This window comes from Pelodiscus sinensis, chromosome 7 (genome assembly GCF_052426305.1).
Source record: "Pelodiscus sinensis isolate ZL-2025 chromosome 7, ASM5242630v1, whole genome shotgun sequence".
NCBI classification, from domain to species: Eukaryota; Metazoa; Chordata; order Testudines; family Trionychidae; genus Pelodiscus; species Pelodiscus sinensis.
The window spans coordinates 21,150,608-21,172,793 of NC_143058.1; the positions used below are offsets into that span (position 1 = coordinate 21,150,608).

The 22,186-nt window shown below is 43.0% G+C and overlaps 1 protein-coding gene across 3 annotated transcripts in view; it reads left to right on the plus strand.

Annotated features, from left to right (window-relative positions):
- SPOPL (speckle type BTB/POZ protein like) overlaps positions 1-22,186 on the plus strand; it is a 74,566-nt gene that overhangs the window by 19,792 nt on the left and 32,588 nt on the right. For all 3 annotated transcript variants that reach the window (XM_075933309.2, XM_006117040.5, XM_089779713.1), the window contains 3 exons: positions 19,272-19,408; positions 19,586-19,707; positions 19,987-20,138. In XM_075933309.2, the coding sequence (XP_075789424.1) occupies positions 19,331-19,408; positions 19,586-19,707; positions 19,987-20,138 (352 nt within the window). In that variant the 5' untranslated portion in view covers positions 19,272-19,330. The remainder of the gene's footprint in view (positions 1-19,271; positions 19,409-19,585; positions 19,708-19,986; positions 20,139-22,186) is intronic.

The following is a 22,186-nucleotide window of genomic DNA, read 5'->3' on the forward strand; positions in this document are numbered from 1 at the left end:
CTGGGGCTCTCCAGGAATGGAGCTCCCCAGCTGCTGTGGCCCCACTTCTGCCCCACCTGGCCAAGTCTTCTCAGGGACAGGGCTCTGTAGCTGCCCCGCTTCTGTCCCGCCCGGGCTTCCTGGGGTCTCAGCTCTGTGGCTGGCCTGCTGCTGGCAGTCTTGCTGTTGCTGTGCCCCAACAGGGCTCCCCCGCAATGGGGCTCCATGGCTGCTGCCACACCGGTACAGGGCTCCGCGGCTGCCCTACTGTTGCTGCGCTGGGATGGGGCTCACTGGTCCCGCTGCTGCCTTGCTTTTCCAGGGCCCTCTGGGGATGGGGCTCACCCATCTGATGGTGGGGCTCTCCTCCACTGGACTGCCTGACTAGCTTGCATTCGTGGGCGCCAGAACTCTCTGGTCCAGCAACATCCATGATCCTGCCGGACCATGGATGTTGTCAGACCAAAAAGTCCCAGATTTAAGAGGTTCAATCTGTCTTATCCTTTATATGTGCATATTCTAAGAAAGGGGCCACAGAGCAAAGAATGCTTTTCATATTCATCTTCCTGGGATTAAGGACAGATCTTTTGGACTTGAAGCTGGAGCCCAGGGAGGAGGATAATATTTAGAAACTTTTTAAAGGAGGGTTTGTACTTTCCAGATTCTTGTATAACTCTGGATGAGCCCCTAGAAAAGGAGTGTTTGGGCCCACAAGTACATTTATCCTGATTGATTGATAGTCCCAAATGTTTCCTTTAAAATAATTATTATAAAGAAAAATAGGTGGTAGTAGACTTGCTGCTTGCAAGTCTGATGCTAGAACATGGTGTGCATGGTCAGACGCCTTATTTCCCACTATGTCACTGAAAATCAAAAGGAAAAACTGTGTAGCACTTTAAAGACTAACAAGATGGATGATGAGCTTTCATGGGCCAGACCCACTTCTCATCATCTATTAAACCATCTTGTTAGTCTTTAAAGTGCTACAGTTTTTCCTTTTGTTTTAGCAAGATCAGACTAACACAGCTACCTCTCTATTACTGAAAATCAAGGGATCCTCTGGACTAGCAGATATATTTTAAGTGAAATTTTCCTAACCGTGGCTGTTGTGGTAGATACTCCAAGCCCAACAAGCCTGATATTTACAATATGAGTGGTGTGATATGCTTAATTCTGTGTAACAATACCAGCTCTGCTTACCTAAGACCATGGAAGGTCAGTCCACAGGGGTACCTCTAAAATATCCTCTCACGTAGGCTCTCTAATGAGCCAATATATAGCAACATAGTAGGAAGTGCTTTTAAATTAATCAAATCAAAAAAATCAAAGGAGACCTGCAGCACAAAAAGAAGTACAGTCCCTACTATCGTGGTGCACTTTTCCATCTAGATAATTATAGGAAAGATATCGAGTGAGCTGAGCAAATGAGGAATGCTTCCTCTTAGCATGAGGAAGAAAGGAGATTGGTCAGGAAAATCCTATGTGTACTTTAAGCAGGCATGTGTACAGGATGACTCTGTGCTGCTCCCCAAATAGGCAGGAAATCTCCACATCACATCAATACTATGTTAGAAAAAATGAATCTTAGAAGAAATGGCTAGTCTTAATTGCACATAGACTTAAATTCAAAGCCCATATCAAGACTGATATTCTCTTTTTCTTCTAACCAATTGAGAAACAGACTATGCAGACTGAAATATATCCTCAACGGGGGTCCACAAAACCCTACTCGCCAGAGAAAAAAGAGACTCGCCACCCTCCCCCACAAAAAGTGTTTTTTTTTAAATGGCATAAATTCCTAATAAAAATAAGAACAGTAATTACTAATAAGTTATTAATAAATATCTTCTACCTTTTCTTTCTGCTGCCACATCTCCTCCCCTTGCTCCATCAGATCCCCTGGTGCCTGCTGCCCCCCAACCCCTCATCCTCTGCTATCCTGACTCCTGCCCTCAGCCTTCCTGAGACCTGCCCACCTCCGCCAGCCCTTCTCTCCGTCCTGTGCCCACTCCTCCAGTAGCCCCACTCTGATCGTGTAAGCTACCCCTCCTCTTCCCCTCTCCTAAAACCTCCCTCTACACACCTGCCCTGCCTCTCTCCTCTGAGGCTGGTCCCTCCCCTTAAGGTGTCTGCCCTTCTGCCTCACCCCCAGAATCCCTTGGCACTTGCACCCTCCTCGTGCCTCCCCCTTCCCTCACTGCCCCTGCCCCCTTTACTCTTTTTCCCTGTTACCCACCCCCTCACCATCCTCTGCCCCAGTTCCCCTCATGCCCCTGTGCCCTCACAAATGCCTTGCTTCATCCCCGCCTTCCTCATGCACACCCCTTCTTTCAAGCCTTCTCCTAGCACCTCCCCCTTCCCCTCTAACCCCCAGTGCCCTTACCCTCTCCTCTCCCAGCATCACCCTGCCCCCCCCACTGACACCTCCCCTCCTGCCCTTTTCTTCGTTGTCTGCACTTGGCCCCCTGGCATTTGTCTCTCCTGCACCCCTGTCCCTTGGTGCTTTCCCCTTCTTCTTCGCCTGACCTCCTTCCCTCAGCACAAGCCCCTTCCTCATATTTTTCCCAGCCCCTTCCCCTCCCCAAGGGCCAGCTGTAGGTTTTTTGCTGCCCCAAGCAAAGCATTCTCTCTCCCCCCCCCCCCTTGTTGTTGTCTTTTACACGCTTGCATTTTGCAATGGGTTTTTTTTTTGTTTTTCTTTTTTGTCCTGGCATTTTAGCCCTATAAATAACACATAGCATTTTTATTTTTTTTCCCATAAAGGCAAAGGCGCTTCAAGTGAACTCCCCCTTTCACTCGCTGCTGGGTTACAGCAGCCTTTTCCTGCCCTGTCCAGCCCCTCCCTATGGGCAAGCAACCTTCACTCCCGACCCACAGGAAGAGCAGGGTGCAGGGACAGCACAGAGCCAGAGGGGTGCAGGGATCGGGGGTAGCAGGGTGCGGTGGAGACACGGGGAATGGGACGCAGGGAACGGGAGGCGGAGAGGGATTGGGGTCTATGGGCAGTGCAGGGAATGGGCAGCACAGAGCTGGGGGGGCAGAGATCAGGGGGAGCAGGGTGTGGGGTGCAAGGGCGGCCCCTCCCCCCCGCATGGTGTGGCCCCTCTTCACCCTGCAGGACTGCCCTGTCCCAGTGCCTTGCAGCCGCAGCCGCCGCCGCCTCATGTGCAGACGGCAGCTTTTACGGCGGCGGGTGCTGCTGCTGCTGCTGCTGCTGCTGCTCGGAGGGGGAGGTGTGGCTAGAGCAGAGGAGACGCTCTCTGACCTCGGCGTTTTTAAACTGCTGCCTGCATGGAACCCAGCTCCAGCTCTGCTGCCTTCCGCCCCCTCTCCTTTCCCCCGGGGTGTGCTCGGGCTCACTGCCCCCCATGTACTTCTGCTATCTCTCCCCTGCACCCCTCCCCACCCTGCTGGGGAAGTGGCAGAATTTGATCTGGCAGGGAAGGTCAGGGTTTCTACAACTCTCGCCCCGCCCCGCCAGCAGGAAGCATGACCTGGTGCTGCAGCTCCTCTACTTTTACAAAGAATATTCCTGGATAACTTAAAAATCCCTCAGTTAATATTAAAGCCATGTCAAGACACAGTGGAAAGGTGACTGTTCTGATGAAGGTGTCAACTCCTGGATGACATGCATCCTCCTCTCTCTCACCCCCGCCCCCAGGAACAAGACCATGCTGCCTGGAGGCTTTCCCTACTGCAGCAGGGTGCCAAGCCAGATAAGCGTCTCCCCTCCCCCCATGCCCAGATCCCGCACCCATATCCCCCTCACTGCCCTCCCCCCCGCCAAGAGCCCGCATTCCCAGCTTGCTCTGACGCCCTGTCCCAAGTCCCCTCCTGTATCCTCCCTCCGGGCCAGACACCCTGCCCCAAGACCCTCCTGTACCCTCCCTCCTGGCCAGACAACTCTGCCTCAAGCTTTTTCCTGTACTCTTCTTCCTGGCCAGGACATTGCAGATCATCTTTGTGATTTATACACAAACATAATGAAGTATTTTCCAACCATAAATGACAGCAATAACTGGATTTGAAATCCATTAAGTATAACTGGAAAGCTAGTCAGTTTTTCTATGCAAGATTATGAAAACCTAATTGAAATCACTTCAGATGGCCAATTAATACAAAAATTTAAAGAAGTTTCTCTGATTGTTTTGGGACAGCCTATGTCAAGAATATTCAGCTTTATCAAGACGTGCAATTTGTCTGTTGTTAACCTTCACCAGCACATACTTGTGCGAAACTGGGTTCTTGAATTATGCAGTAACAAAAACAAAATGCAGAAATTGACTGAATGCAGCACCAGATATGCAAATCCAACTTTTAGTATTAAACAAAATATAAAAAGAATTTGCCCAGAAATATTTTTGTTTTTAAATATGTGCAATTAAACTAATGGTACATCTAGACTACATGCCTCTGTCACCAGAGGCATGTAGATTAGGCTACCAGACATAGTAAAATGAAGCGGCGATTTAAATAATCGCCGCTTCATTTAAATTTACATGGCTGCCGCGCTGAGCCGACAAACAGCTGCAGCTGTTTGTCGGCTCAGCACAATAGTCTGGACGCGCGGATGTCGACATCAAAGGTATTTGTCGACCACCCAGGTATGCCTCCTAGGATGAGGTTTACCTGGGTGGTCGACAAATACCTTTGATGTCGACACCCGCGCGTCCAGACAATTGCGCTGAGCCGACAAACAGCTGATCAGCTGTTTGTCGGCTCGGCGCGGCAGCCATGTAAATTTAAATGAAGCAGCGATTATTTAAAGCGCCGCTTCATTTTACTATGTCTGGTAGCCTAATCTACATGCCTCTGGCGACAGAGGCATGTAGTCTAGATGTACCCTAAATGTTGATCTCATGATTTGCTTGACAGATTTTCCCTAGAGGTTCCTCGAAATTCTTCCGAGTTTAAAAGGGTTCTGTGGCCAAATAAATTTGGGAAACAATAGAGAATCCCTGTCTAGGAAAAGTCATTTCTCCTCCCTCTATCATCCAAACTCCATTCTCCAGACAAATGACATGGCAAACAGTGACCAAATAAACTTGCACCTAGGTCAGTTTTGCAAATCTGATTTAACTTATAGTTGAATCTGGATCTGTTCCATAATTACCATATATACTCGATCATAAACCTAATTTTTTTGGTAAAAAACGATGTAGCAAAAAGTGGGAGTCAGCTTATGAACAGGTCATTGCATTTTACCAATGTTTTTTAAAGGGGGGGGCAGGGAATCAGCAAACTTCAATGCCCAGCCCAGCATGGCAAACCACTGACGCATTTGAACATTTTATGTACCTGGAGTGTCTGTATGCATTGAGCTCCTCAGCTCCTGGTGGCCACTGTTCATCTTTCCGGGTCAACAGGAGTGGCAGAAAGTGGCAGCCAGAATGTCCCTTAGCTTTTGTTGCTTCTCTCAGCTCCCATTGACTGAGAATGGTGAACAGCAGCCATTGGGAGCTGAGAAGCTTTGTGGCTGCAGTTGCTCCAGGTATATAAAATGTCCTGATGTGCCAGCACCTTTCTCTGGCAAGCTAGGACTGGAAGTTTGCAAACCACTGATATAGAGTCATCTTATGAATGGGTTATTGTGATTTTCACAATTTTATGTTAACTTGGAGGAGGTGGAGTTGGTTTATGAATGAACGGATTTATGATCGAGTATATGTGGTAGCTTTTTTTTAAACCAGTTAAAAGTTAGATGCCTGCCAGTCACCAGGGCCTGATGAAATAAATGCATCCTAGAATACTCAAGGAGCTGATAGAGGAGGTATCTGAGCCTCTAGCTATCATCTTTGGAAAATCATGGGAGACAGGAGAGATTCCAGAGGACTGGAAAAGGGCAAATATAGTGCCTATCTATAAAAAGGGAAATAAGAACAACCCAGGAAACTACAGACCAGTTAGTTTAACTTCTGTGCTAGGGAAGATAATGGAGCAAGTAATTAAGGAAATCATCTGTAAACACTTGGAAAGTGGCAAGGTGATAGGGAACAGCCAGCATGGATTTGTAAGAATAAATTTATGTCAAACCAATCTGATAGCTTTCTTTGGTAGGATAAAGAGTCTTGTGGATAAGGGAGAAGTGGTGGATGTGGTATACCTAGACTTAGGAAGGCGTTTGACACGGTCTCGCATAATATTCTTATCAATAAACTAGGCAAATACAACTTAGATGGGGCTTCAATAAGGTGGGTGCATAACTGACTGGATAATGGTACTCAGAGTAGTTATTAATGGTTCATAATCCTGCTGGAATGGCATAACAAGTGGGGTTCTGCAGGGGTCTATTTTGGGACTGTTCAATATCTTCATCAACGATTTAGATATTGGTATAGAAGGTAGGCTTATTAAGTTTGCAGATGATAGCAAGCTGGGAGGGGTTGTGACCCTAATTAGGATAGGGTCATAATTCAAAATGTCCTGGACAAATTGGAGAAATGGTCTGAAGTAAATAGGATGAAGTTTAATAAAGACAAATGCAAAGGCTCCACTTAGGAAGGAACAATCAGTATCATACATACAGAATGGGAAGCGATGGCCTGGGAAGGAGCACGGCAGAAAGAGATCTAGGGGTTATAGTGGACCACAAGTTGAATATGAGTCAGTGGCGTGATGCGGTTGCAAAGAAAGCAAACATGATTCTGGGGTGCATTAACAGTGTTGCAAGCAAGACACACACAGTTATTCTTCTGCTCTACTCTGAGCTGATTAGGCCTCAGTTGGAGTTTTGTATGCAGTTCTGGGCACCACATTTCAAGACAGATGTGGAGAAATTGGAGACGGTCCAGAGAAGAGCAACAAGAATGATTAAAGGTCTAGAGAACATGGCGTATGAGAGAAGACTGAAAGAATGGGGCTTGTTTAGTTTAGAAAAGAGAGGAGTGAGAGGGGACATGATAGCAGTGTTCAGGTATCTAAGAGGGTGTTACAAGGAGAAGGGAGACAAATTATTCTCCTTGGCCTCTGAGGAAAGGACAAGAAGCAATGGGCTTAAACTGCGTTAAGGGAGGTTTAGATTGGATAGGAAAAACTTCTGAACTGTCAGGGTGGTTAAACACTGGAATACGTTGCCTACGGAGGTTGTGGAGCAGGCATATCAAACTCAAAGCCTACTGAGGTCCACACAAATGAAAACTGATAGCTTTCAGGGCCACCAAAGAAAATGTACTTCTATCAGAAAGTCTTATTTATTGTTATAGTTTGTTTCAGGTATATTTTATAATATTTTTTCAGGTCTTGTTTGAATATAATGTAGTAATTTGATGCGTAAAATTATTTGCTCATAGTATAAATTTAAGGTACTTTTTAATTTTTTTACATGATACATAAGTTGTTTGGTTGAAATAAAAACAAATATAGAAAGTGGTTAATCACATAGAACAGGCTTCTGTGAAAATTTGAGATACTTTGTAAGTCTGAGATTTGGCATAAACATATAATTATTAATGTGATTGGGTGAAATCTATAACACTGAAAATATTGTAATGCCATTACAAAGATCGATGGTGCGCCCTTACCTGTCTTGACTGAATATCTTTTTACGTTTACTTAAATGACAACAAATTTAAAATTGATAAAAGGAAACTTTTTTTTTACCCAGTTCATCTGTGGAACTCTCTGCCATGAAATAGCAGGATGAAGGCTTATTTATAATTAGCCAATTAGCCTATGACGGGATTTTCAGGTCTTCTCTCCTGAGCGTGCTCTCTCTCGCTCTCTCCCCTCCATCTTTCCCTGCCACCCTTCCCCGCCGGGCTGCCATGAGGAAGGGGGGTGGGGCAGTGACATACACAGCCAGGGGGCGGGGCCGTGTACGTCACCTCCCCGCCTTCCCTTCCCGCTGTGGGGGAACCCAAACGACCTCTTGCGCTGCTTGCTCGCCCAGCGGAGGGGCGCAGCACTCAGTTGAGCACCACAGCGGAAGGGGAAGGGGCGGCGGTGATGTACATGGCCTCACCCCTGGCCGTGTACGTCGCCACTTTGCCCCCTTTCCCTCCCGCAATGGCAGCTGGGCTGAGTGCTGTGCCCCTCAGCCAGGCCCCGGCAGGGAAAGGGGAGGCGCTGACATACATGGCCAAGGGGCGTGGCCGTATACGTCACCGCCCCCCCCTTCCCCTCCCGCAGTGGATGGGGACCGCGGACCCCAAATGGCTGCTTGCCACCACTTGCTCCCCCGCCAGGACCCGGCTGAGCGGCGCAGAGCACCACAGGGGGAAGGGGAGCAGGGCAAGGACGTACACGGCCGGGGGCCGTGACCGTGTACGTCAACGTTACATACGTACAGACACTGGGCTACTATATATATGATGAAAACATCTAAAATACCATAGGTAGGATAAAAAACAGATTAAACCCCACTTATGTTTCAGGTCATAAGCCAGCTACAAACTGATGAGAGTGAAGAAGAAACATTCCCTATCTGGGGATAACTGTCCACTATAGTTTTTTGTGGACATATGCAAACACATTCACAGCCCCATCATGTGACATCTTGTATTGGCCATTTGTGTAGCTAGAATACTGGACTAGACTAGAGGGTCCCATTGGCTGATTTGGCAATGCCTACATTTGAAGGAAATCATATGACAAATATTAACACAGTAGTATAGTTAGGTACTTAACATTTGAGAATTAAATTGGAAACCACAAATCAGACCCTTGCGTTTTTATATATTACTGTACTCTTGATTCCATTCCATTTGGCGGGAAAAAAACCTGAATGTTGTCATACTAATTGAGAAACAGTATGTGAGATCATGCAGAAAACACTTAATTGCATGTTTGTACAAGGGGAAGAGCTAAAGAGCTGTGGTCCAATGCCTCCCCTCCCCCCAGAGGCAGACACTTCCAGCCCCTCCCCGGAGCCAAGGACTTCCAGCCCCCTCCTAACCTAATACCTCTCCCCTTCCCCAGAGCCAAATGTTGTACCAAATAAAAGCAAGCAGGATCTTATGAGGGGGATAAGGCAAAAAGCCACATTTATTGTAAGATAATAATAAAAAAATAAAGAAAAGATAGAAGCAAACAACGTTGTTTAACTACTTAACCCTTATACACAGAAACATTCATTCATCCATTCATTCATTCAGGTTCTGTGTATTTGTTACAGTTATCAGCCTGGAAGTTGCTTGTGACAGAATACTGGCCAGGTACTCTGTACATAAGTGATGGTAGTGGGGAGCGAAGTCCTGATCAGATGCGCATCTGAAGCTCCTGGTAGGCTGGCAGCAGAACCTTGGACTCCCGATTCCATAGTTTTTTAGTCCAGTTTTTATAGGAATTTCTTCCCATGCCAGTCTATGGAAATTGCTGCATCATGCTGATGTCTCCAGGGTGGCTGCCAGGTGCTCGTCAGTGATCTCATCGGGTGGACCTCCAGTACTTGGTTTTCTCCACTTGACACCTTTTGGTTGCACTGGCACCTGACGCCTTCTTCAGCTCTTTGTTGCTGTATTCTCAGGCTGGCACCTCTCAGAACCATTCACTTATCATTCATGCACTCTCTCTCTCACATACATCCCTTAATTAATGTTTCCCATACAATATTTTTGTATAATAATAACTTTACATATCTCAGAGTTGTAGTTACAAAAAGTTTCTGGGTGGTATTGCTTAAAACATTCTCTGAGTGCTGAATAAAGTTACAATGTTTTAAAGAGAACAGGCGTCATTTAAGTAACAATGCACTTAGTCAATTACAGGGCTTGGCTCCCATAGCAGAGTTAGTGGCTTGACAATGCATTGTTACAATGTATCTCTGTAATGTCAATTTCAAGCAGCCCCTTGATTATATTCTTAACAGTTCTAAATTACATGACCTAATACATTATATTCTAAAGGGGCAATAATAATAATAAATCTAAACATTTAACAATCTTAACAAATAATAATAAGAAGAAGAATTAATAATAAATCTAAACACTTTAAGTTGTGGGGAACAAATTATGGGGAGTCACTTCCATTTGGAGCAATCATTTTCAATACATTAATATGTTATCCCTACACAAGGACTTCCAGCCCTTACGATCTAATGCCTGCCCGTTACCCCAGAGGCAGGCACCCTCCAGCTCCCCCCTTAACCTAATGACTGCCTCCTCCCCCACAACTAATGCCTGGGTTCCAGAGCCGCTGCCATCACATTGCTGCCACCGCCACACTTCCTTAGGTGCTGGGGTGGAGGGAGTAAAGCGGCCAGCTGTCTGTGACCATGTCCTGGGGGCCATGCGCGGAGTGGCTGGCCAGCTGTGACCTCGTGCTGGCGGCAGTGCGCAGAGTGGCTGGCTAGCTGTAAGCACATACTGAGGACCATGCAGAGAGCTGCTCAGCCAACCGGCGTTGAGTAGTTGCTCCTGGCCAGCATGACGTGCACTTCAGTCTTTCTGAAAATGTACTGGCAGGTTGCAAAAAACTTTGATGGGGCTGGGTAAACCCTTCCAGATGACAGTTTGACATGCCTGTTGAGGAGTCTCCATCTCTGGAGATATTTAAGAGCAGGTTAGGTAGATATCTATCAGGGATAATTTAAAGAGTGCTTGCTTCTCCTGTGAGGGCAAGGGGCTGGACTCAATGACCCCTTGAGGTCCCTTCCAGTTCTAGTGTCCTATGATTCTACTGTCTACAGAGAGGACAATCCAGTGCCCTTCCCAATCCTACAAGTTAAGAGAGAGATGCTTTTTGCAAGATTGCTAAAGAAATAGTTTATGCATCCATATGACAGTTGCAAAAACAAATAAAAAACAAAAACAAATAAAAAAACCCTTTCAACTTATTCAGACCTCTTTTGTTTTAATATGAAAAATGTCAAGTCTTACACATTTTAAATTTAATTTAGAAATTGTTTGAAAAGAGATTTTGTTCATTGTAAGGTAGTGTCACATGCAAACAGCTTGTATAAGGAGAGGAGTAGGGTTGGTAATCTAAGCAGGGAAAGGAACATTTGTTTGTGTACCAAGAAAAATCCTAATGGCAATAAACTATTAGAATGGGATAGTCTCCCAAGAGGAGTACAAGTGGAAAACCATCATTTGTGTCAAATAAAAGTAGATTGGGTAATGCAGAAGAAATATACTGTAGGAAGCAATCTTGCATTTAATTCTCAGGGAATTGGACTAGATGTCTCTTCCTAGGGACAATGGGCTAGAAGACCTAATCACTATTTTCTGCAGTTTCCTGTAATATTATGCAGGGTGAATTGATTTAAATCAAAACAATTTAAGTTGCAGATTTTAAATTATGATTTAAGTTGGCAAGTAGGAAAACTTGATTTAAGTAACCGATTTTAACTATATTTTACATTTGTACTCTAGTTGTTTTGTTTAAGGAAGTTAGATTCAGATGTGCTTGGTAACCATTAAAATATATTATTTTGCAACTACATATAGCCTTTTTTACACTAAATTTGAAACACCTTTTGGTTAACCGGAAAGATACATTATTATATCTGTACACATATTTATGCAGTTATATAACTTTTTAATTACATTTATTGAGATTATCATTTCTTTTCTATTATGTTAGGAAAAGAATTAATTATATTTTCCTGATCACTTTTTTTTTTTTTTACTTGTGGCTTGTCAAGATATATTTGGATGGAAACTTGAATTAAAAATGCACAAAACAGTATTTTAGCTTTATGAAATAATGTTCATCAGTATGCTGGTTACATAAATTATCAGAAATTAACGTGGTTTTTATTTAAGCTTAAGTAATTTATTAAGCAAAAGAAGAATCTAACTGGAAAATTGAATTAATTGTTTCTTGTCCTCATTACTTCAGGATTTTGGAACTGGTAGACCTCATCCTCTCATGTTCACACCTAGTTTTATTTGTAGTTTGGAAGAGGAAAACCAATTTATTTGCTTTTTCAACTCCATTTGATTTCTTAATTGTGAATAAACTAGTCATTGAGCTGCATTGGCTGAACAAAGTGAACTTAAGGTATTCTTTTTGCATCTATTGACTTAGCACTTCAGCATGGGTTTAGCACTTCAGCAAACTTTGATTCCTAGTACATAGCTAGTGACTGCCACCTGTTCAGTGACTCTTTAAAAATTGGCAGTAAATATGTACAGTTTGATATATTTTATTTCATTTAAATTATTGTAATAAGTTTAGACCTTAACATAGGTTGTCAGTTTCACGTTTAATTTTAAATACAGGCAGTCCCCGGGTTACGTACAAGATAGGGACTGTAGGTTTGTTCTTAAGTTGAATTTGTATGTAAGTCGGAACTGGCGCCCAGATTCAGCCGCTGCTGAAACTGACCAGCGGCTGACTACAGGAAGCCCGAGGCAGAGTTGCTCTGCCCTGGGCTTCCTGGAATCAGCCACTGATGAGTTTCAACAGCGGCTGAATTTGGACGCCTGGGACAGAGCAGCTGGGGCGCTGCTGGGTAGGTCCCCGCAGCGCCGCACCTGGCAGCACCCCAGCTGCTCTACCCCAGGTGTCCCCAAGTAGCCGCTGCTGAAACTGATCAGTGGCTGATTCCAGGAAGCCCGGGGCAGAGCAACTCTGCCTCGGGCTTCCTGTAGTCAGCCGCTGGTCAGTTTCAGCAGCGGTTGACTTGGGGACGCCTGGGGCAGAGCAGCTGGGGTGCTGCCGGGTTGGTCCAGTAGCACCGAGGAGCGGCGCTGCGGGACCACCCGGCAGCACCCCAGCTGCTCTACCCCAGGCGTCTCGGCGAGAAAAGCCTGGTCTGCTGGCGGGGGGGGGGGGGGGCACACTAGCTGTGGCCCCCTCCCCCAGCAGACCAGGGAGATGCGGGTGGCGGGACCGCCGAGACGCGCCGCGGTCCCGCCCGCGTCCTCCGCGGCTTTGCTCCACGTCTCCCTGGTCTGCTGGGGGGGGGGGCTCCCCCCAGTAGACCAGGGAGATGCGGAGCAAAGCCGCGGAGCATGCGGGCAGCGGGACAGCCCAGATGCTGCCCGCGTCCTCCGCGGCTTTGCTCTGCGTCTCCCTGGTCTGCTGGGGGAGTCCCCCCCCCCCCCCCAGCAGACCAGGGAGACTCGGAGCAGCTTTTGTCGCTCCGGAGGCCGCGGTCGACAGGACCGCGGCGCATCTGGGCGTCCTGCCGCTCGCGTCCTCCGGGGCGAGAAAAGCCCCGTTCGTAACTGCAGATCCGACATAAATCGGATCCGCATAACTCGGGGACTGCCTGTAGGTGCATTTTTCTCTATTGAATTTAAATAAGTCTATATTTAATTAAATTTTTATCCGTTGTGTTGTAAAATAATTGATGCAAGGATAACTGAGTTTTTCTAATATATATGAGCCAAGAAAGAATACTATTATACTTTTCACAGCAATGAATTCAGAGAAGTACAGAGTCTAGTTTTGAACACCTCAAAATAACATTAAAAAAAGCAAACTTTGAGAGTAGAACACAAATGATAATTGGAAAATAAGAACTGAAAACATAGGTTAAGATAACTAGGATATTGGGTTTCCAGTCTTTACCTGAGATGCATACATGGTTGGAGGAAAGTGCTAAAGTTTCCCTGTTCTCTAGCAATCACTCAGTATATCTCAGATCTAAAATAAATAATATTACAGAATTTTTTATCTGACTCCTCCCCATTTTTCTTTGTCATTGACTTAAGTGGATAGATGAGATCATTCTCAAAGTCTGTTTGATGATGCATGTTATAGGAGCATAAAACTGAGTTATTGCGTGTTTAAACTTCTCCCCCTCCCAGGAGTTCGTGTTTGTTTCTCTATTAGCATCAGAGAGTGTTATACCAAATAAAAGCAAGCAGGATCTTATGAGGGGGATAAGGCAAAAAGCCACATTTATTGTAAAGATAATAATAAAAAAATAAAGAAAAGATAGAAGCAAACAACGTTGTTTAACTACTTATTCCTATCACTACTTAACCCTTATACACTTATATATAACCATTCATTCATACATCCATTCATTCAAGTTCTGTGTATAGTTACCAGCCTGGAAGTTGCTTGTGACAGAATACTGGCCAGGTACTCTGTACACAAGTGATGGTAGTGGGGAGCAAAGTCCTGATCAGATGCGCATCTGAAGCTCCTGGTAGGCTGGCAGCAGAACCTTGGACTCCCGATTCCATAGTTTTTTAGTCCAGTTCTTATAGGAATTTCTTCCCATGCCAGTCTATGGAAATTGCTGCATCATGCTGATGTCTCCAGGGTTGCTGCCAGGTGCTCGTCAGTGATCTCATCGGGTGGACCTCCAGTACTGGGTTTTCTCCACTTGACACCTTTTGGTTGCACTGGCACCTGACGCTTTCTTCAGTCCTTTGTTGCTGTATTCTCAGGCTGGCACCTCTCAGAACCATTCACTCATCATCCATGCACTCTCTCTCGTACATACATTCCTTAATTAATGTTTCCCATACAATATTTTTGTATAATAATAATTTTACATATCTCAGAGTTGTAGTTACAAAAAGTTTCTGGGTGGTATTGCTTAAAACATTCTCTGAGTGCTGAATAAAGTTACAATGTTTTAAAGAGAACAGGCGTCATTTAAGTAACAATGCCCTTAGTCAATTACAGGGCTTGGCTCCCATAGCAGAGTTAGTGGCTTGACAATGCATTGTTACAATGTAGCTCTGCAATGTCAATTTCAAGCAGCCCCTTGCACAAGCTTGAGCATGCCCTGGAGCACAGAGGGGGGGCTGTTTCTGGCTACATAGGATTATATTCTTAACAGTTCTAAGTTACATGACCTAATACATTATATTCTAAAGGGGCAATAATAATAATAAATCTAAACATTTAACAATCTTAACAAATAATAATAATAAGAAGAATTAATAATAAATCTAAACACTTTAAGTTGTGGGGAACAAATTATGGGGAGTCACTTCCATTTGTGGGAATCACATTTTTAATACATTGATATGTTATCCCTACAAGAGAGACACGGAGAAGATGACATTTTATAAAATGGGAAACTTATGATCAACCAATTATAAAGACTGCATCTCTATCAACAGTTCTCCTGTTTTTAATCTACCTTCATATTAAAAATAGGAATATACTGGTTTAGAAATGGAATATTAGAATTATTACAGTGAACTTACATGCTTAATGCTTCTTGTATTCATGGGTAAGATACAGATCCAGTGTCACTAAAATAATGACTGTGAAGTGTTGGTTTGAAATGGAGGGTAAATATAATTATGAAGTGGTGTTAAAACTCCTGTATGCATTTCTGGTTCCAGTGGAAAGGATCTTTAGAAGCAATATGCTCCCTCTCAGTTTCTGGTAACCCCTTTGTTTAGCTTACATGTACTTATTCTAAAGTATAAAAACTTAATATGCGTTTGCTTGCTTTACCCTGTTTTTACTACCTGGGTACTCATTCTTGACACAATCCTATTGGAAACCCCAGGCAGCTAAGATAGGAGACTTAGATCAAGAATCATACTGCCTTGAAGACCAACCAATTAAAGCTCGGGATGTTGTATGTTTTTGCTGGATAAACCGAGTTTTGACTAAAGCAGTTTCACATTTAAAGTGCATAGATATTTAACAAAACTCATGTTCTGCTGCTTTGATTTTAAGGTAGGAGTGAAAGTGAACCATCTTGTCAATTTCTTGCTGCTTCAGTGGGTGCTCTGATCAAGATCTGGGTCATTGAACACATCTGGGTGTTCAATGTGGTATGGCGTATGTAGCTCTAAATCTGCTAGAAAATAAACTACAAAGATGGAAAGGAGGCAAAAGTAGCTAAGACAGAGAGCAGGACTTGAGTGATGTTAAAGCAGAGACTAGAAAATTGTCCTTGTCAGCGTGTGTTTTTAAAGTGCTATGAAAGAATCTGCCTTGAAGTTGACATTCTTGCTCCTCATACAAATTAACCAACAAGTTCTCCAAAAAGTAGTCAAGAAAGCAAGACTTTATTACTAATATTTTTAAGATATAAACATAATCTAATTTAAATACATACATAGTCCAAGGAATATTTATAATTACATGAAAATGTGACATACTCAATATAAATTAGAATGCTTAGTAATTGAAGGAAAGTAATTAAATTAGCATATATTAGGTGCTTAGATGGTAGTGCCAGAATAGCGAGTGTAGTAAGAATTAGTAAATATTAGGTAAATAGTATTTTGTATGGGCTTTTTAGAGTTACCTCTGACTTTCAGCATCCTCTTCAAAGTAACAAATGATCAGATTGGCAAACTGCATAGCCTTTACTTGGTAAATACATATTGAGTAAATGCTGTGTCCTCCAGCAGGAAATTGTCTAGTATAGTTTGGTATGCAGGAAATGCAGTTTGACATTTGAAACAAAAGTGGTCCTTTTAATTAGTTTTTTGACTGTCCTGTTTTGTCCTCAGATTCAGAATTTCTTTCCAATAACATGTAGTTAATTTTTTTTTAAGAACAGTCAGTCAGTTTACAAGACTAATTCAACAGAGCAATGTAGTAAATAAGGCTTCTCATGAATGAGATTTTTTTTTTAAAGTATCTGTAGGACTTGGGAAGGAAAATGGTTGCCTTGACAAAATGACGTTAAAGCCATTTTAACCAGCCATAAGTAACAATCAGTTAAATTAACTAATTATAAACTTCTTTTGTTTAATAAATTATTTAGTTCTAAATGGAAAACATGACTTGATACATTTTCTTCCATATATAGCACATTGAAGAAAGTTTTATTTAATAAAAAGGATGCATTTTAACTGTATTTGAATTTCTGTCCAAACACAGCTTGACACAAATCACAAGTAAAAAAATGAGTTACCATCTAGTAAAAAGTAAAGCTATATAATTGCCTAAAATAATTGTTCCACTGTATCCACCTGGTTAGCAAGGCACTACTGTAGTATGTTGACTATTGGTTTAGTTGAGGTTATGTAAATTAGATTTATGGCAGGGTTATTGTAGATGAGGACCAGTGTTACAAATCTTAACAGGTTTCCTAAGTCATTCTTCACTGCTTAACTTTTGGGGAGAAAAATGTGAATAAACTTCATATCAAAGGTATTCAATAAATTTTATTCTCTACTTAGGAGTAGAGCATGATCTGAATAGCTAAAGAATAAACTATTGGTGGCCCATTATTTAAATGCATATATTTTAAAATGTTATATGATTACAATACCACTTTAGAAGGCTTTAGCATGTAATCACACACAGAGCTATGTATAGTAAAACTCTTTTCCATAAAGATTTCATGTGTGCTATAGCTCCTTTTAAGGTAGTTAACATCTTATACTTTAGCTTTTAGACTCTTATAAATGCTAACTAGACTTGTTTTGAGACTTTTAAAGTGAGTGACAGATGTAGCTGATCCTCTGACAGCTGAACTGTAACCAGCAGGAAAAAGAAAGCGCAAGTAAAAATGTACTGCAGTAAAACTGAGATTGTATGCTGCATGTACAACTTTAAAAAAAATCTCATTAGCACATCGATTTGGAAAAGGCTAACTGAAAGTCTGACTGAGTGATAAGGAGGTGAAGATTATGATGCTGCAGGAAAGCACAGACCATTTACTTTCTTCTGCTTTTGAGGTTAAACTGTTGAACCAGAACTGATTCAAGGAGGAAGCTAGTTACTTTGGATAAAAAAAAAAATATGGTTGTGAAGCACTTCCTGACTTTCCTCTCTTGACGGCATGGTAGTAGCACTTTTCTTGGAATCTTAAATTTAGGAGTGTCTACGGAAGATATTCTTTCCCCACACACATTGTAATGGGGCTCCAGTTTCCTATAGAGGATTGTTTAGGGATGCTGCATTGTCTCTGTTGCAAAGAATAATAGGGGTGAGGAGTAGGTGGGGCCTCTGTTCATGGCATTTCTGGCAAAGATAATAAACCAAAATCAGAGCAAGGTCAATGTAAACCTTTCTGTGGACCACCAGTTGCTAATGGAAACTTACCATTAATTGCATAATTACACCCAAGCCATTTTGCTAGTGCTGCAGCTAAGGAGAATGGGTTAATTTAAATTATTAAACAGATTGAGTGTTTTATCTGTCTCATGTTAGTTTATTAAACTTTATTTTAAATAAAGTAAAGTATTAATTTTTGTCCACCACAGAAGGTATCAATGTTTTCTTTATTTATGGCAGGCGTGGGGAACCTTTTTTGGGTTAGGGGCCATTGACTCATATTAAAATTATTTGGAGATCACACAAGTGACAAGCAAAAAAACTCCAGAAACTTCCAACCGTTACTGATATGGCCCCCAGCTGAGACACCTTACTCCTCTGGCGCTCCAGTCCCACGGGGCGAGGGAAAGGGACAAGGACTGAGGTTCAGGGCTTTTCATAAGCCAGATTTACATTTCTGGGGTTCCAGAGTTAGTTGATTTTATGGACCCTCTTAGGCTCTGGCATGGAGACAAAAATGAGGGATCAGTATATGGGAGAAAACTGCCAGTAAATGGGATAAGGATGAGGTACAGGATCTGGAGGTGAGGTGGAGTACAGAAGCAGGCTGGGAGTAAGTTGTCTGGCCAGGTGGAGGGAGCAGGAGCAAGGGAGTGTGCAGTGTATGGCCAGGAGGAAAGGTGCAGGAGCAATGGTGGATGCAGGAGCAGAGTGGGGGTTGATGTCTGGCCAGGGGAGAGAGTACAGGAGCAAGTGAGAGTGCAGGACAGGCTGGGGGTAAGGTGTATGGTCAGGAGGGAGAATGCACTGGGAGTATGGTATGAGGAAGACTGCAGCGGGAGAATGCAGGAGGGAGACTGCAGCGGGCTGGGAGTAGGGTATCTGGCCAGGAGGAGAAAAGGAGAATGTAGGAGTAAGCTGCGTGCATGGGGTCTTGGCGGGGGGAGGAAAGTGAGTTAAGAGGTTTGGAGTGCGGGGGTCTAGGCATGGGGGCGGGGGGAGAAGGCATGCTTACCTGGCTTTATGCCCCCCTTGTAACAGGGAGTGCCTCCAGACAGTGTGTCACTGTTCTGCTGTTTCCCCAGTGGGGTGGGGTGCGGGAGATCGCTTGGGCCTCCATCCCCCATGCAGTTGGGAGCCCGCGAAGCCATAGCTGGAGCACCAGCTCTGGCTTCCAGCTCAGAGGGCATGGTGTGGGGGGCAGGGAGGTGAAGAAAGCCCCGACCTTCCCCGCCAGACCTAGCTTGCAGAGAGCAACAGAGCGAGCAGCTCGTGCACTGCTGCTCCCCCAGTTGGGGTATGGGAGTGGACGTGGCAATTGCTTATGGAGGTACTCATAGCTTATTGCTAGTAATACAGCTCCCTTCGTTTTTTTTTAATTAAATTTATGCTCTGTCTTTAATACTACCTAAAATCAGGATGCAAATGGTTAACCAGTTAATTAAATAAAGTACTCTTTATTTATATAGGAAAATTGCTGAAGTGTAGACTGCTGCCTTGATTTTGTAAATCTGCAATAAAGGTGGCAATGTCGAGAGTTCCCACCCCTCCACCACCTGGAGAGATGTCCAGTGGACCTGTAGCTGAAAGCTGGTGTTACACACAGGTAACTCATACAAACTTCAGTGATTGGGCTTTTCTTTTCACAAGCTCAATCTAGGCAAATAGTTTTCTTATAAAAATGTGAACAGTGCTGACAGTTCAGATAGTTCTCATTGGTAGCAGTTACTCATGTGACAAGTGAATTTAAAAACTGAAGTAATTTTCTACATCTTTTGTTCAGGTTAAAGTAGTAAAATTTTCCTACATGTGGACCATTAATAACTTCAGTTTTTGCCGAGAAGAAATGGGTGAAGTTTTAAAGAGTTCTACATTTTCATCAGGGCCAAATGACAAAATGAAGTGGTAAGATCTCTTATATTTGTCAGTTGCTTGTGGCCTTTCTCACGTAAGGGTTTGGAAAGTTAAGTAATGTATTAGTGAATCAAGAGAAGTTTCTGAGAGATTTGTAATATTAAGTATCTAGTGTTTGTGAGAGAAAGTCATTGTTACAGCAGTCATGAAGTGGGAGGGCAGTACAAGGGAAACATTAACTTGTTGGTGTACATCATCATGATATATTATCAAAATGTTTCTAAATTGATTCTGTCCACTTTAAAATTTAGTCCTTTACATTTGTTTCAGGTGCCTGAGAGTAAACCCAAAGGGTTTAGATGATGAAAGCAAAGACTACCTGTCATTATATTTGCTTTTAGTCAGTTGTCCAAAAAGTGAAGTCAGAGCAAAATTCAAATTTTCCCTTCTGAATGCTAAACGAGAAGAAACAAAAGCAATGGGTAAGTGGAATTGCAAATTGTGTAATGCAGGCTTGTAAGGCAATCCCCATGAAATAACTCTGAAATTAACTCACTTTCACTAGTAAAACAGAATTTAACTCCGAGGCAAACTTTAAAGTATCTAATGTTTAAGGTCCTCATAGGATCTTCATTTGATTTAAAAACAATTTTATTTCTTCTTTTCCATCTGTAGGAACAATGAGCTAATCTTCTTAAACTTTGTTAATTATTATACATTGCTAACCACGGTCATTTCAAATTCAGCCGTTATTCTGTTATGTGGCTCTTGTAGTGGATTCTGTTTTATGTTACCTTAATTTTGTTTCCTTTTAATAAAGGATTTCTATATTTGTGGATAATTGCAGTGACATATGCTGACGTTTGCTGATTGATTTCCATATTAATTACATTAAACTGAAATACTCTTTATATTGGCATCTTTTTAAACATGTGTAGAAAACTCAGAATAGCCGTACTCCAACCAAAAGTCCGTTGAGCTCTGTATCCTGTCTTCTGATGGTAGCCAGTGCCAAGTGCCCCAGAGAGAAAGAACAGACTAGGTAACCATCAAGTGATCCATTCCTTGTCATTCCTTCCAAACAGAGGTTACGGACTTTAGTTTACTTCTGCTCAGCTGGGGTGTGGATGATTCCAAGCGTTCAAAAATCATAAGCCAGAGCCTCAAAAGACCATGAGATGTAAAGAAATAAAACATGTTGGCATTCTTTTTATAAGACATCCTGCTTTTGTCTCTTTGGTTTTTATTTTCCAACTTTTCTCTCTCAGGGTGAGGTAGAGGTGTTTGGTTTTGGGTTTCTTGTTTTTGTTTTGTTTTTTGTTTTTTTTTACAAGACAGCTCAGATATTTCTATAACTATATGATTCAATGAGCTGGAGTGTTTAAGAAAAATATCAAATACAGTGAGAGGCTGCAGCAATGCATTTATTTAACTATTTAAAAGTTCAGATACTCAAAATGCTGCTGTGACATATTCTTTGAGAATATGCGTATCAATATAATGTAACTGGAATATGCTTTATGCAAAATATTTCATGTGACGTATTAAGGTTACAGTCTGTTGAATGTGTATCTCTTTATTTGTGTGCATATACCATTCCTGTATTTTATGTTAGAAATATGAAGTACAAAACCTGTGTTACTAATGTAGTTTTGCTAAATAAGAGCCATTAGTAATACTCAAGAAACTTAATGGCCCAGTACTCAGGACAGTGATCAGTGAATAGAATGTTTTTCCTTTGAGAATGAGAGGAATGGCTTATGGTAGGTTCTACTAAGACATGTGGCCATATCACCTGAGGCAGAGATCCATCTTGAATGCTGTGTTTTTCCCACAGGAGTAGAAGGAACATTTAGACTGAAAATAAAGGATTCCTGCTTTTTGCAAAACTTATTTAAGCAATAGGAATGAGGTAATCTTTGCCATCAGTTCTCCCCTGGAACTCCTCTCAGAATGACTGTAAACATCTCAGACTGAACTGCGGGAAGAACTGTGAAAGAAGCTTCTTAGAGCAACTTTGAGGGTGATATGGCACATACCCTTAGTTCCTGGTCTGTGAAAACTGGTTATGGGGGTAGTGCACAGCACTGGCTCATGTTTTCCCCTCCCCTCCCCTGCTGCCTCGCTCCCGTACATCCCTAGTACAGATCTCTATACAACATAAGATGGCGCTAGGAAGAGGTCTCATGCTGCTCTGCTTTCAGTGTGTGTCTGCATCCTGGAGAATGTGGTCCTTTTCTGTGTTGCAGCAGGCTGGTGTGTCTGGCACACCAAGACAAGATTACAAGATATTCAGGCTGTCAGGGAAAGCAGGCTTAGTGGGTTCTCAGCACATCAGGTAACAATCCCAAGCGGGTCCTGACGCGTCACAGCTACCTACACAGATCTCTGAATTGGAAATTGAGTGCACCTGAAGACCATGGGCAGTGTCTTTGGCTTTTTAGACAGACTCCCTATATTAATAAAATGTAAGTGCTGTTGTGTTTGTGTGTATGGTTTAGTCCTAATACCCTGTTGCTACATCTGCAGC